This window comes from Brachypodium distachyon, chromosome 2, assembly GCF_000005505.3.
Source record: "Brachypodium distachyon strain Bd21 chromosome 2, Brachypodium_distachyon_v3.0, whole genome shotgun sequence".
NCBI classification, from domain to species: Eukaryota; Viridiplantae; Streptophyta; class Magnoliopsida; order Poales; family Poaceae; genus Brachypodium; species Brachypodium distachyon.
In genome coordinates this window covers 28,224,989-28,240,672 of record NC_016132.3, presented here as the reverse complement: position 1 = coordinate 28,240,672, position 15,684 = coordinate 28,224,989, and the positions used below count along the sequence as shown (strand labels likewise).

At 43.8% G+C, this 15,684-nt stretch overlaps 2 protein-coding genes across 3 annotated transcripts; one reads left to right on the top strand and one right to left on the bottom strand.

The window, feature by feature from the left end:
- The first annotated feature begins 1,652 nt into the window (after positions 1-1,652).
- Positions 1,653-2,775, top strand: LOC100843551 (transcription factor MYB77). The gene has a single exon (XM_003566307.4). It carries the CDS (start codon positions 1,691-1,693, stop codon positions 2,594-2,596), a length of 906 nt encoding a protein of 301 aa, XP_003566355.1. The 5' UTR covers positions 1,653-1,690; the 3' UTR covers positions 2,597-2,775.
- A 672-nt stretch (positions 2,776-3,447) lies between these two features.
- Positions 3,448-14,749, bottom strand: LOC100842234. 2 transcript variants are annotated; one of them, XM_010233214.3, is made up of 16 exons: positions 14,518-14,749; positions 12,680-13,209; positions 12,240-12,489; positions 11,491-11,789; positions 9,324-9,497; positions 8,439-9,176; positions 8,236-8,330; positions 8,105-8,158; positions 7,940-8,028; positions 7,794-7,859; positions 7,072-7,623; positions 5,500-5,574; positions 5,306-5,376; positions 5,165-5,222; positions 4,627-4,828; positions 3,448-4,432 (listed from the first exon to the last, which is right to left on the bottom strand). In XM_010233214.3, the coding sequence occupies exons 2-16, from the start codon at positions 13,075-13,077 to the stop codon at positions 3,795-3,797; spliced, it is 3,759 nt and encodes a 1,252-aa protein (XP_010231516.1). In that variant the 5' UTR covers positions 13,078-13,209; positions 14,518-14,749; the 3' UTR covers positions 3,448-3,794. The 2 variants fall into 2 exon arrangements, with proteins under 2 accessions (XP_010231516.1, XP_003568645.1); XM_003568597.4 differs by lacking the exon at positions 14,518-14,749 and adding an exon at positions 13,989-14,264.
- Positions 14,750-15,684: the final 935 nt, after the last annotated feature.

Below are 15,684 nucleotides of genomic sequence, written 5' to 3'. Positions count from 1 at the left end.
TACTGTTGATTGTGCTGTTGAATACCTCTAGTATATTCAAGATTCATGTGCTAGTTGCTGCTGTCATCATGATCTATATAATGGAATTAATCATTAATTTGTTATTCTCGAAATTGCTTAATTTTGCAACAGAGAGAAAAACGTGAGTTTTGGCATCCGACTCTTGTAGTTACTGACGTGGCTTTAACGCTTTTCGCTGCGATGAGAATAAATTTGTTAGTACAATGTATTTTTAGAATATCTAGAAAAAAAAATTGCCAGAGAAAAAATCGAGATTTGTGAAAAGTAACGAATAGAGAAAACGAAGAAACGAATTAACCACACCCGGTATCTCTTTATCATAACTCTAAGAGCATGTACAATGCAAGATACCTAGGTGGGTGCTTAGAAAAATTAACCGGTTTTTGTTAAGTACTAATACTTATTTAGACTAAGCAGATGCCTAACTTGGCACCTCCTCTATATAAATAAACACTGATGCTTAAAAAAGTGTTTGGTTTATTTTCGTAAGCACCTGTCTTAACACTTTGCATTATACATGCTCTAAGAAGTGCGTAGAATAGACCCGATCCCCTCCTGAGGATATATAACGTATGGGATCCTCCAAAAACACATGCAACAGAAGACAAAACCGTTAAGCGAGCTTGCTAAAAAAATTGCCAATAAAAAGAGAAGCAGTTTCACTTTGCACCCTACCTAACACTATCTGCCAAATGTGTGTATATATACTTAAATTTGCACGTCGAGGGTATCGCTCATGTCTCGAAAATAAAATACTCCAGGATATCGCCCGCAAGATGATATCGCCAACATCTTGCATGCACGCACGCAGGTTGCGATCTTCACTCACGCATCTATCACGCCCATAATTAACCATATTCGTCGTACGTACATCCATGATGAGTCATGAATCCCTTCTCTTCTCTTAAATGGAGTACTATCTCCTACAAGAAAAGGAGTTCTCCTTGGGCCTTGGCGCTACACAGTACATACTGAACATGAACCGTACCATATACCAGTACACAGGAGGAATACCACATGACGCCAAACTTTCGACGCAAAGAGGTGCCTCACAACTTCACAAGCGTCAATGCTTCACCAACATCTGTGCGACTGTAGTACTAGTGTACATCTTTTTTTCATTTCCTTGACAGGATTGTAGTAGTACGTACGTACAATCTTCGCAGCGAAGCTTTATAGCGATCTAAAGATTAACACCAAAACCGCAACAACATTGCGTGACAAGACAACGCGCGGTTGCAAAACCATCGAAAATCATGCGTGTGGCGATCGAACCATGGCCGACGGCAACCAATATTTGGCAGGTCACGACCGATGAATATTTGACCCTCCCACACGACACGGCAGACTACACGTACGTGCGTGCAGGGTGGGAGACACACACTCCGTTCCAGATAAGCTGAAACGGCACAAGGCATCCCGGCGGTTCACGCGAACCAACCCACCACGTCGTAGCACCACGCGCAGAGAGAGTAAGAAACCACCGAAAACGCCCAAGGAAAACGCCCGAGACCCGAAACTGTAAAGTGCGCCCGCCTGCCCACCTAACACGGCGGCCCCACGCACGAACCAACGCCCGTTCCGTCTTTATATACACACAACACAACCCCCGCGGCAGCCGCGCGCGACACCCAGGAGAGACCGGCCTACACAAGAGAGAAGATCGAGAATGGTGCCCCCGACCGGACCCGCGGGCGGGGCGTCGTCGGGCGGCAGGGTGAAGGGGTCGTGGAGCCCCGAGGAGGACTCGCTGCTGCGCGCCGCGGTGTCCCGGCACGGCGCCAGGAACTGGAGCGTGATCAGCGGCGAGGTCCCGGGGCGGTCGGGCAAGTCGTGCCGCCTGCGGTGGTGCAACCAGCTGAGCCCCGCGGTGCACCGCCGCGCCTTCACCCCGGAGGAGGACGCCATCATCGTGGAGGCCCACAACCAGTGCGGCAACAAGTGGGCCACCATCGCGCGCCGCCTCGTGGGACGCACCGACAACTCCGTCAAGAACCACTGGAACTCCACGCTCCGCCGCAACCGCAGGGCGGCCGCGGCAGCGGCTGCCGCGGGCAACGCCGTCCTCTTCGCGCCCCCCGCGGCGGCGGCGTCCGTGTCGTCGTTCCAATCTCTGAATCTCACGGAGGAGGAAGAAGAAGAGGACGACGATGACGGCAGCGACGACTCGCTGCCCGTGCCTACAAAGAGGCAGTGCGTGACCGGCATCGTCCCTCTCGCGGTCAAGCTGCAGGAGTCGCCGCCCGAGCCCGACCCGCCCACGTCGCTGTCGCTCAGCTTGCCGGGAGTCCAAGGGTCCTCCGGCGCCAAAGTTTCCACGACGCCGGATCAGTTGGCGAGCGAGAGGGCGAAGCTGGAGCAGAACCCGTTGCTCAAGGCGGCGATGCAGCAGATGGTCGCGGAGGAGGTGCAGAGGCACATGGGGAGCGTCTACTCGGCCCTCATGGCCTCCTTGGCCAGCGGCGGCGGCGCGGCCAATCCACCACCCAAGGCCAGGATCGATCGAGCAGTGCCGTACCCGTGCCCGGCAGCAGCCGGTCGAGACCAGAAAGCGGACGGTCGGATGGGCAGATAGATAGATATGCATTTCCGTTGCAAGTCTTACTCAACTCTTTGTTGCATTGCTTGTTAGTTTGTGCATGGCGTTGGCTCTCCCGTGTCCATCCCCGGCTAGAATCTAGCTAGCTTCTTGTTGATTTACTTTAGAAATTGCGTCAATTGCATGAATGAATTAGGCCTCTATTTTCCTGCGAATTAGTTTGTCCGTTTGGGTTTTCTTCTTCTTTCTTCTGTTGGCAGGTTCGTTCAGGTGTGGTTGCGATTATCACTGAATGTGTTGCGCGTGCTTTCAGTAGCGGGGGGCTGGGCTGGGTGGGCGAGGCGTTACCCAACCGCAGGCGCGCACGTGCCGGACGTGCGCAACTCTCGCCGTCTCGTTTCATTTCGATTCTCACCGCCTGGTGGTTTCTCAGTTACCAGTGGTTCACACTTCCCTCACGTTTCAGTTACTGAGTGTGCATTTATTATCACAAGATACGGTGCCTTTTCACATTGCAGCGGCATAATTAAGACACAATCTTCAAATGGATCGACGGACCTTGTGATACCACTCAATTCTGAAGCTTATATTAGGGCTTACTCCAGCCCGTCACTTTGCATAACGAAATGGGACTCAGGTACCAACCAAAATGACAAACCACACCACGTTGTTACCGCCACAGGCCTTGGGAGATGGCTCCTCTTCCGTAGTGTAGTTGGGACACTAACATGTGGGCCTCACATATCGGTTGAGCCAAGTCCCAAGCCTTGACAGGTGTGGTATCACGCAAAACAATCCAAAATGGCAAAGAAAATACGTCTGGCTGGTAGCAGCGAAGGCATGAGCCAACTGTTACAGCAAACCTCAACTGACAAAATGCCAACAGATGACGAAAGTAGAGCTATAACTTGGTGTCCCTTTATTTTTGCAAAAGGGATCTTGATCCTGATATTTACAGCCTTTTGAGTACATCCGGATAAATCAAGCAACTAGCTTCCCTAGCTTGTACAACACCAAAATAGATATGTACAGTACAGTGTAATCGTATCGTACAAGGTAGGGAAGCAAATTGACCGCTGATACAAAGGGAGGGATTGTGAAGTCTCTACAAACTTTATAAAAAGAAAAGGCTACCTGGAGCCTATCCGGCCTTTTGTTAAACCTGCTGGGGTTGGTGGTTATCTTAAGAAAATCACCTGTTACCTGTGCACTATATGAAGCTTTCTATGCGGGCCTATATCATCAGATTAATCTCATTGATGTCATCCATGGGGATCTCGAGGCCCATCAAGTCGAGATCCTGGAACCCATCATCATCATCTATATTTAACCAGCCGCCGAAATCACCATCAATTCCTGGCAGCTCGAGGTTAGACAAGTCCGGTATTTCAGCATCATTTGTAGCATTTACCGGTTCATCGCGTCTACTAGCAGCAGACGTACTGTCCTTGCTGTTGTCTGAGGTGGTTATTTTGGTCTGCAACTGTGGATCCCTGGAAAGAGCACTGCTGACAGGAGCAGATATGTTGGCTGTCCTTTGTTTTGGTTTCGTTTTATTCTTCCGTTCACCTTTTGCATTGGAGGATGGCGGACGCCCAGATCTACCACCGTCTCGGTTGTGTCCCTTCCCTTCCCTATCTCTCTCACTTCTCTTTCCTTTTGTATTGCTAACAAGGGCAGCCCCAAGGCCTGAAGTTTTCAGAGTTCCTCCAGTTATGCTACCTACAACCTCATCAAGTAACAATTCTCTTTGTTTTACATTATTTGTCCAAGGATCCTCCTTAGCAAATGACAGATCCGACAGGTGACTGCTCGCTCGAGAAGCGTCTGATGCACTAGGCCTTTGGACCGATTTTGGTCGGGTATTATTGTCTGTAAAAAAACAAGTCAATAAGATCACAAGCAATGTGATAGCGAAACAAACACAGACAAGGAAAGAACAATATTTGATATAAAGAAATGCTAAATTCATGTTTGTCAAGCACCTAGTGTCACTTCCTCAATATTTTGATAGACAGATGGGGGTGCATGATAAACATAAAGTACATTCAATAGTTACCACATACCTTGTGAAACAGAATCTGGGACCCTTCTGTGAGAAGTTGCTGATATAAACATATCCTTGAAAGGAGGCTCATCAAAGCAGCTTGTTCCAGCCTCTTCATAGATTTGGCAACGTGCTATTGTGCGTTTAACAAAACTTAGAGCGGCATGCTTGCCAGCTCTATTAACATTTTTGCTGCTTGAGGTATTTGAACCACAAAAGGCCTGTAAATTGGAAATAATCATTTAATAAAGTATCTTGACAAAATGAGCTTGAGGTTCACACAGCAGCCAAAATTGTTGGCTCATAGCCAGCAAATGTTCGGTACGTAGATACAAATGATAACTAGAAAACCAACAAAGGCTCAAACGATGTCATCATGAAAAACCATCCATGTTATCACATATTTCTACTAGACTCGAGAAACCTTAGGAGAACAAAATAAGGGTGATCCAAACTATATTTCAATTAGGAAACCCCATATTGGGGTGAACCCTAGACATGACCCAGCAAAAAAATTATGAAGCAGCTTTATCTTGGATATGTTTGAGAAGTATTACCATGTATTTCTCATAAGCAATCAGCACAAGTCTCTCCATGGCACGCCGTGAGAAGTCCCTGGTACAGAGTGAATCATGTAGATATAAGAGCTTGACACTCATGAAATAGTTTTGCAACAAATAAGAAATGGTGTATAATACCTCTGCTGGGACTCTTTCTCGGTTCTAACAATGTCATCCAACTTCACTAGTAAGTTTTTCTTCTCCATGACCTTTTACACCATATAAGGAATACAATTAAGCTTTATGTAGAAGCCAATGAGACTCAAAATAGTGAAACAGGGTTTGTCAAGGAATGTGCACATATGCAGCTAAATATTATGAATTACTAATACCTCTTTATGAAGTTGGCCTTCTAATTTGCAGATTTCAGCATTGACATCCTCATCCTCGCTCTGTGCAAGATCAGGCTGAAATTGTAACAAGTCAAAACATTAGAGAATGATTTGCTCTGTAATTTGATAAAATTGAGATGTTGAATAATAAGAGCAAAGTTTGTGACATAATCACTCCGATCAAACTGTAATAATAAGTGTCGCTGATTTAGTCTTTGTACTAGAGTGAAATACACCACTAGTCCCTAAACTCAGAGCGAATGCACAGTTTAGTCCACGAACTTAGAAAACGCACACATAAAGCCCCAAAAATGGTTCAGCAGGATTAATTTCGGCCACGTGGCAGCCAGGTCAGCTTAAACCAAGACTGCGGGTTGTTGTTGGGGTTTCTCGGGTTTTTCTTTGCAAAAAATTAACATAATTCTAGGAATTTCTTAAACATAATCTTCCGCGGTTTGTTGTTAAATTAGCATAATTTCCGTAGGTTGTTGTTAAAGTTTTGCGGAAGCTCCCTCGAGGAACACAACAACAACCCAGGATCCTGGCTTAAACCAACATGGCTGCCACGTGGTCGGCATTAATGAAGCCGAACTGTTCTTGGACCTAAGTGTTACACTGGTATCAATTTAGTGTTCTATGTGTGCGTTTTCTGAGTTTGTGGACTAAACTGTGGATTCGTTCCGAGTTTATGGACCAATGGTGTATTTTACTCTTGTGTACTAAATCAGCGACACTATGGATCGGTGGGAGTATTATATTTCCCAGAGAAACCACAAATCCACAAAACATCTAACTGCTTTTGTATTATACGCCATGCAGACAGTTACATGATCTTTATTTTTATTTTTATTTTATTCAACAACAACAATGCCGAAGCGGCATAGTCCATGTTCCCCAATTGATTTAAGCAAAAGGGTAGTACCATGTTCACACGAGTTGTCATTGGGCTATACGGGTTGAGCTATTTAGAAATAATTCATAACAAGACATGGAGTTCGAACCCTAAATGTATGTTTGTATCCAAATAGTCCGACATCCAAGTACTTTTTCAATAAATATAACTAAACATAGATACCCATATTCAAATGATAATACAAATTTGCTTCCTTTATCCATCAAATTATTATTGATATTCATTAAACCAAGTAAGTGTTAACACAGTGGCTTTGACTGAAATCATACCATATAATCTAACTTTAAGGGCTAATAATTAGCTTATGAACTACATCTTCTAGGGATGTTCATCACCGGGTTTGCCTAACCCGTCAAAACCGATGTAGACAAACCATTTGAACGCTAGGAAAACCCTAACTATTTGAGGACACAGCAGCCCTAACTTCTAGGAGTACATTCCATAATAAAATATTAGTTCCAACCTCTTGAGGTAATCTCCAAGATAGGAGTTATGATTACGGAAAAGAAATATATCGAAAAGTAAGATGTTGAGATTAGACCATGCATTCTCACGTACAAAATGCAACTGGGAAGATTATTGAAGCAACATAAAATCCTAACCAGTGTAACCAAAATAAATTGCACAAAATGCTACTGTAATAGTGACAAGGTACCTACCACAGGTTCAATAGATACGCCAACTTCACTTAGCTCGATGATAATCCTATCACTTAAGCACATCTCACTGTACTGAAACTCAGGCCACACCTTGGCTTTTTCCATGGCATTATGGTTCTTGGGTGACATTTCATCATGACATTTCCAATCAGATCCCGATACCAAACCATTTGAGCAATTCTCTGCAGCTTCAAAATTCATTAAAGGTTCCAACTTATAACCTTCTGAATGAGATTTCCATCCTCCTTCATCGAAATGAATTTCATGTGTGTCGAATGGATATCCTTCACTTCTGTAAATGTTGCTGGCAATATCATCAACCTTATCTTCATCTATCCAAGCTTGAATAAGTCTTTGGCCAACTGAACCACCTTCTCGCACATCAATTCCTTGTACAAGTTGATCCAGGATAGGTTCAATGCAGCTTGTCCCCCAGGCAATCCCTACATCATTGACCATGCCATTCAGTGCATACCCATTTGGAAGAGCACTATGGTCATCTTTGCTGCTAGCAGCCGGAGTCGATGGCTCTGAAATGTATTCAAGGCTACCCTGCAAAATGGAAAAATCTCAGCATAACAGATGGGCCGAAATAGAATGAGATAGTAGGGACTAATGACAACGAGAGGGTATCAAACCCACTTCTATATATTGTACCACAAATGCATAGTTAACCAGACAATATTTTATAGTACTGTAGGAATGAAAGCATAATAGGGTACCTTGTATTTCCGACTTCCATCTCCTTCAACAGACCTACTGGCAGCAGAGTCATCTGGCAAATGTATCTAACCAATTGAAGTATTAATCAAGAAACTACCGAGCAAAGCGTAATTCTGTTGATACAAAGAAGATAATCCCGCAATACCTGTTGACTTAGGTAGGCTATGTCTTCTGTGGTCAAAAAACCAAAGAAAGATTCAACCTGCCGCCAGAACGAACTTGCATAAGCAGACCCTGAAACAAGCAAAATGTTATCTGAAGACTCCTAAAAGGAAGATAAATGCTAGAATTTGGTAAGTAAAGTCAATACTTAAAGCAGTATTCGCTGCAGCAAGAAGCTCTTCATGATCATCTTCTGATTGTACTGACAAGTAAATAATACAAAGTCAGCAGTACGAAACAACACTAGAATCACAGTGAACACTAGAAGGTGGTGTGTACCAGGAGAATCTGACTGCACATTGCTACTTGTATGTCTAGGGCGTGCATTGCCTTTCCGCTCCGATATCTTCTTTATCAGTGGTCTTCCAGATTTACTGCACGGGAAATTCAGGGTAAGAATAAATTCCAACTACCGACCCGGGCAGGTCTATTCTGTTGAGCCGTATTTGAAAGGATTGGTTGTTTCTTGAGAAAGAAATCACCTTTCGTTTCTCTCTGAGACTGTCCTAACACTTCTTTGCTTTGTAGTTGGAGCATTTTCAAGCTTCTCAATTGATGAAGGGGTACTGGGCCTGGTTGGGGTAAAACCACGCCCAATCCTTCCTTGTCTCCGTGAAGCATCTCCGATGTCCTCGTCAGCAGACAACTTATTCCTTTTGGAAGGATGCCCTAGCATTGCAATCTTCTGAAAACCACAGTGGCCATCATCCAGTTCACCAGCCCTTTTGCCTTTGTCCCTCAACTTTTTCTCAGCGAACCCAGATTCGTCTCCTTCAGATCCAGTTAAGAGCCCATGGTCTCCTCGTTTGGCTTGTTGTGGACCATTTATAGATGCACGTCTGGGTAACCCCACAGACTCTTCATTGATAGATGGACTTTCAAGCGAACCTGATACAAATGCCACATCAGCGCTTGTGATAATAGGAACTAGATTTGACTTTCTTGCTGAGCGGGATATCTTCTGAGGCCTCTGCCCACCCCACTGAGTGGGAGGTGATAGTGAATGTGCAGACTTTGTACGTTTTGAATTGCCAGATCCACTAGCAGAATTCAACTTATTTGTGCCAGAAGGATGTTCCCAATCATCAGGATTAGCTTGTAATCGATGAATGTTTGGAGATGACTTCAATAATGAACCAGAATTCGATCGAGGTCCCCTAGCAGACCCGCTTGCCTTTGATGCTGATGTGATATTAGCACCAGTGTCATCTTCATTAAGTCTGAGAAAGTCAATGTGTTAGAGATATCAAGCCTTCTTTACATGCAAACAGAAGCAAATACATGGCAGAAAAAATAAGTATTCACATGCAGCAGGAGGTAACGAAGTGATGAATTGGGATAAGAGGCGTGAAAGGTAGAGATCTTACTTGTTCATAACTTTTGGAATGGACATTTCCTTATCTAAAACAACTTGACGATCCCTTTTGTTGGTAGGATGGAAACCACTGTCTTGGTCACTCCTATTCAAGGATCGTCCAACAAGACCATTTTGTGCAGACAGCAAGTCTGCTTTACCAGTGCCAGACACAACAGTTCCAGACCTGCACATTCAGTTCATATAATTAATGCCCAGAAAGAAAGAAGTGGTGATGGACATGACTTCCAATTAAATTTTATTGAATTACTCGATTTGAAAAATGTGGGGAGAGAAACTGTTAGTGTTAACATGTTTCCTCATTATGTTCATGTAAAAAAGAAGTGAAAACGCCCATAAGAAATCTCATCTATATCTATACTAACAGACGATTTGGCACACTTTCGATATGAGATGTCAAAGATCTTCAATCTAATTTCATAATTAATCGTCTGATGGTTGTGAACAAATCATGTACTTATAGCCTCCCAATTGTGCTTGTTGTCTCCTAGTTACTCTCTAAGTTCATTTGTTATTTACATGATAGTTTTAAATAAAAAAAGTATTGATGTCTTTGCTCTTGAGCATGGTTTTCAAGTCGCCGAGTCGAGTCAAGTCACCCTCTCACAGACTTGGGAACTAGGTAGACTAGTCTGTGACTAGGCTGGACTAGTCGACTTTATAGATCATTTACTGGATCATAAATAGGTTTAGCAGCATCAGTTGAAGGGAAAGAGGGACAGAGGAGAGCAGAGCAGCACTGGACTTGGACAGAGAGATAGAAATTGTATGCAAAATTGAACACAGGATAGAGCACTGGAGCAGATTTCAGAAATCAAAACAGAGTAGAAGCGAGCGGCACTAGATTTCAGAAGTCAGAACGCATTCTCCAAAGAAAAGAATCAGAACAGAGCACACAGCAGCATGTCACAGACAGCACAGCCGCATGAGAAATTGAGAACAGAGTAGAAGGGGACTAGGAGAGGGAGACTGGCGGCGCCGGCGAGTGGTGGTGGAGGTGAAATTGGGGCGGCAGAAGTGGAGGAGTCAGGTGCCAGGTCTCAGGGCGCAGATTTCTGGAGAGGACGGGAGGAGTGAACGCATCCAGGCAGCAGAGGCACCCTGCGGAGGAAGCAGCGTCGTCGAGGCCACATCCCGGGGCGGCGGTGGTGGCAGCGCCATCCGCCAGGTCTTCCCGCCGCTTCCCCGTCCGTTCCCTCCCTTTCCCTCCTCTTCCTTGGTGAATCCCGCCCGATTCTCTCTCCTAGTGACCTATATACAGCCCAAATTTTCCTGGCATGTGGGGCTTTCAGTGGACAAGTCGAGCGGCTCGTGGCTTGCAGTCGCCGACTAGTCGGAGCTAGTCTCCGGCGAGTCCCCTAGTCGCGCGACTCGCCCTGCAGTCGAGCCGCCGGCGCAAGTCTCGCCTGCTGCACAGACTCGGGGACTAGTCGCCGACTAACCGCCAACTCAAAAACCATGCTCTTGAGATGCGCATGTAATCTAAAATTTTCAAACAATGTTTTCAGTCTAACATTAAATTCTTCTATTCTTCCGTAGAATTTAAAAAACACGAGTTAGACAGAATACTTTCGTTATGAGACATCCAAAATCTTTAATCTAATTTAATATTTATTTGTCCAACGGTTCTGAACATATCCTGTACTTATAGCATCTTAATTATACTTACTGTCTCCTACTTTCCAGTTTTATTTTGTATACATGAAAACTGCTATTCTATGATTACTGAATTAATTTTACACATGATTTGTTTTTAATAAAAATTTGTTCATGCATTTGCTCAATATGTGCATGTAATCTATTCAAACTATGTTTACAATATACATACAGGCTTAAAAAATTCTTCTGTGTATTACATGCTAGATCTATACATGCCAGCTTTTCTTTTGAATCATGAACGGTTACATGTGTATTTTACAGTTTACTTCCATGTCAACAATATTCAAATTAAGAAAAGAGTAAAAGTTAATAGAAAATATACTTGTAAATGTCAAGGTAACTGAATTCTTTTCATGTTTCAGTTATGTTAGTCGAAGATGCTTAATACTTTACACGTGCACAGTTACTGGTTAGCTCAAAAGAATGAAGTTTTTTTAAGTCAGAGGAACAGAGAAACAATGCAATGAAAAGCAGGGGGTAAGGAACAGAAAATCTCTCACCTGAAACTAGGGGAACTTCCTATTCGTGCCCTAGCATCATTACTAAACTTGGGTTGCATGCCTTGTTTCTGCTCCCGGTCTGCATCCACAGTCCGTGAAGTACCAGCCGACGAAACATCTGCCTTAATGGCAGAACGCTTTTTCTTCATCTTCGGCTTCTCCCAGCCATCAATGCTAGTTGCTAAGCCTCTAGTTTTTTCTTCCAGGACTGCTGAACCACCATTGGTGACTTTGCCAGGATCCGAACTTCTATCAATATGCCCCAGCCCCCTTGACAGACTCGTTGTCCTTCCATCCATCTAGTAAACCAGAAATAAGCTGGCTAATAAATTAAAAGAACAATCCAAGTGGTAAATCTCATAAATATATGAATATCCATAATAGGTCAAACAGAACAGGCAAATCATCTGATTTCTTATGCACGAAACATCATAACATGCAAGTTAATAATGACAATGGAAGAGCATATCACATAATATACTATAGTAAATAGCTAAGCCATATGACAAATGGAGAAAAAGTTTACGGCAATGCCTATTTCACTATACAGAAAAACTAAAATAGGTATGTGCCTTAGCAGCATGCAACCCATCCACTGAGTAGCCAAGAGTCTGGCCATATCAATATATTTTTTACCCAACAAACACTGTAGCAATTAGCTATTACCAACATTTAGCAGGAAAAAAATAGATATGATGGATGTATGTAAGCTAATGTTGAAGAAAAGTTTGCACATACAAGCCACAAACCTCTGCCATGGATGTACGTAATCTCCTATTTTGTATTGCATTCTTTGTCCTCTCTTCTCTCTGAGGCCCAAGTTCCGTATCATCTGCATTTAGATGGCCTTGAGGGCCTATCCTGGATATAACTCCTCCAGAAAGAGATGGAGTAGATCGTTCGTTTGATGAACCATCTCCACGGGAACGCTTTCGTGAAATATTAGGACAATATTTATCGATCTTCACTACAGCACTACCAAAACCTCTTGCTCTTTCCCTGCAAAGACACACACAGAATAAATGCTAACCCATATGTACATTACTTGCCCATAAACCATCCCCTAGAACAGTAAATCAGCATCACAGAAGAAAGGTCTGGTGATAATAAAATATGTTGTAAAATAGACAAATTTGTCAATGAAATAATTAACAGCATTTCAGAGTTCTAGAGAGTAGTGAAATAATACCTGGCTTTGGTTGACATATCATTAACATTATTCTTCAGACGTCTGATCTCTTCAACAGAATAAGGAAAATTGCGTCCTGTACATGTGGTCGATGTCGACTCTTCTGGTGATGTTCCAAATATGGAACTTATTGATTCTTTTACATCTATCCGAGATGTCTTCTGGTCCAACGTTGTTGTTCTTGGGTCCATGGCAAGGGATTGAAGCAGGGTAACAGAGTCAACTGCTGGTGATCTCGATGAGCTTGATACTGGAAAGCTTGCATAACTATCACCACCTTCACGAAAGCTTCCTGACCTTTCCAATGAAGCGGCTGAATACGACCCGCGTGACCCATTGAAGTATCCATGCCCATCAGGGCTACCAGACAACAAGTCTGATTTTGTACCAGATGCCATGAACCTGGTTCTGGTGAGTTTTACGCCACTAACACGTTCAACATGAGTACAAGAAGTTGCAACAAACTAATCTTGCCACCATTGAGCAAAAATGCCTAAGAAGCAGTTGGAAATCTCAAATCAAAGAAATACCTGTCATTATAGAAGATTGTGAGTCACAAATATAACACGAAACCAATTTTTCACATCAAGTCACAAAGTGAACAAAGGTCCAAAGTAAGGAGCAAGAGATAGCTTTGAACAAAGAAAAGTAGAAAACAGATAACCTTGTGGGATTATATCACCACTTAAATTATTACATAAATATTTCAGTGTGTAATATCTTGTTTTCATTCCATGTTCTCTATTGGCAAAAACTATTTTGCCTATACAGCAGATTTCTGCTTATTAATATTGACTGTAAAACATAATCAGCAAAAAAGACCAACTTTATCATGACATGCTACTCGTATAATAAATCAGGAAATAAAAGAAATACTGTGCTGCCTCACATTAATGCAACAGTATACTACTAATAAATGCTACCGCCTCTAGTCCTTCCGTAAATCTTCACAAATCTAAACAGCGCCACACTGTGCAACACAAGATTTGTTTGTTTTCCACCTTCTTAGACTTCTAGTTAATAATAAGTAACAAATACACTTAAGCATGCCCTAGTGGCAATGCAATGCATAAAGCAAAGCTCAGTTAAGGAATTAGCACATCCTGCAGAAGAGTTCTAGTACCAACCAAAGACCACTTGACAACCAGCATCACCAACACAACTGCACCACATGACATACTAACTCTACAACAAGAAAAGGACAACAGACCGTCTTTATCCAAAGTTCTTGGAGCTAGCTAACAATTCGAAAAAAACATGATCCATGGATCCATGCAACATCCATCAATGACCGAAATGTAAAAATTACCAAAGCTCAAAATGGAGTACTGAGAACTACTCTTGCTTCATTTCAATAGCTCAGCAAACTCTGCCGCACACGGATGCCAAGCCCTGCAGCCAATTGATTATCATGCTAGAATGAAGAATTCCCTAAACTCAGAGCAAACCAAGCTTTCCAGTTTCCATTACGACACTTTAGCACACCCCTTGATTGATCCAGCCAGCTTAACTCACCACCCTCCCTGCCCGGATCTCAGCAAAGATCCCACCAATTCCAGTGCAATCCAGCACGAGCCATCTCTCAGACTGCTCTCCACAACACCCCCTCCCTCCCCACACACCACCACCACCACCCTATGCGCCACCGACACCCGCCGGATCCCGCGCCCAAACCCTTTCCGCGGATCAACTCCCGAGGTGGGCCCACATGTCAAGCCACGCGTACCACAACGAAACCCTTCCCAACAAGCTCCAGCAGCTGCCCCCGAGTGCACGCGGGAATTAGACGATTGCTAGACGGAATCGGGTTGGCTGAAACGGGTGGAATTAGGGCTTACCGAGCTCGGGGGGATCCGGATCTCCAATATGGCGGGGAAGCACGCCGCAGGACAGGAGTAATCGAGCGGCGAGGAGCAGAGCGTCGGGGTAGCGCGAGGCGAAGGTCGGACGAGGAGGAGGAGCTCGAGTTGGAGAGAGCTTCGAGGGGAGAAAGGGCGGCTTCGGTGAGGACGGAGGAAGAAGGGGGCGAGGTGGGGTCGCCGTCGGTCTGAACGGACAAAGGGGAAACGACTGCCTGGACAAAAAAACCGAAATTCGATAATCTTATTGAATTGAATCCTCGCTAATTCGGTTCGTTAAGGCCTCGGTTCGTTAAGTAAAGAACCAAACAGGACTTTCATTTCAGATCGTTAACCTTAACGATCTTAACGAGCGAGCTCGGCGAGCGCTCGTTAAGCTCGTTAGCGAGCTCATCTCGTACATCACTTGTGAAACTTATTTTGTTGCTGGAATTGTGTTGTTATTTCTCTTTTGTTGTGTTATTTTCAATCTTTATAGCGTTGTTTAACTTTTGATATATTTTGTTTGCTGCCAAAATTTATCCCAAGCAAACAGGTAATGCCCAAAAATTTAGATCAACGTACCATCTATTATCTTAACGAGCGCTCGCGAGTTCTTAACGAACCTAGCCGGACAATGGTTTCAGATCGTTAACGATAAAGATCTTAACGATCCGAACTCTTAACGAACCGAACTTAACGAACCGAGCTTGCTCGTTAGCCAGCCCTAGAAACGACCCAGTTAAAAGGCCGGTGATGGATGTGCGGATGACAGGTGGGTCCCGAGGCCGGGACCCGCTTGGCAGTTTAGTGGGGATTTTGTTAGCCAGGTTGGTAATACGGAGTGCTACATTCTTTTGTAGAGCTAATACTATTTCGAATCACATTTCGAAGCTTTCATGATAACTTTGTAAAGAGATACTCAGTATTAAACAATAAGTTAATATGGGACGCAAACTATTTGGCAAATAACATCATGTAAGCCAAAGCGGATTACTACATGCAAACTAGACGCACGAGTACGAGCAACCTAGTATTAAACAATAAGTTAACACACGCATCTGATTGGATGATCAATAAATAGAAACTCAAACCTAACGGAATAATGAGTAACGCGTACACGATGCTTGAAGAAACAAGTGGCGAAACAGTGAAAGTGGTTTTTAT

What these genes read in the sequence shown, in the direction of transcription:
- LOC100843551 (XM_003566307.4), top strand. Translation starts at nt 1,691, where the DNA reads ATGGTGCCCCCGACCGGACCCGCGGGCGGGGCGTCGTCGGGCGGCAGG.
- LOC100842234 (XM_010233214.3), bottom strand. Translation starts at nt 13,077, where the DNA reads ATGGCATCTGGTACAAAATCAGACTTGTTGTCTGGTAGCCCTGATGGG. An exon ending in ATTCCAAAAGTTATGAACAA is followed by an intron (nt 9,177 to 9,323) that starts GTAAGATCTCTA and finishes TGACTTTCTCAG; the next exon opens with ACTTAATGAAGATGACACTG. An exon ending in TGTGCAGTCAGATTCTCCTG is followed by an intron (nt 8,159 to 8,235) that starts GTACACACCACC and finishes TTTACTTGTCAG; the next exon opens with TACAATCAGAAGATGATCAT.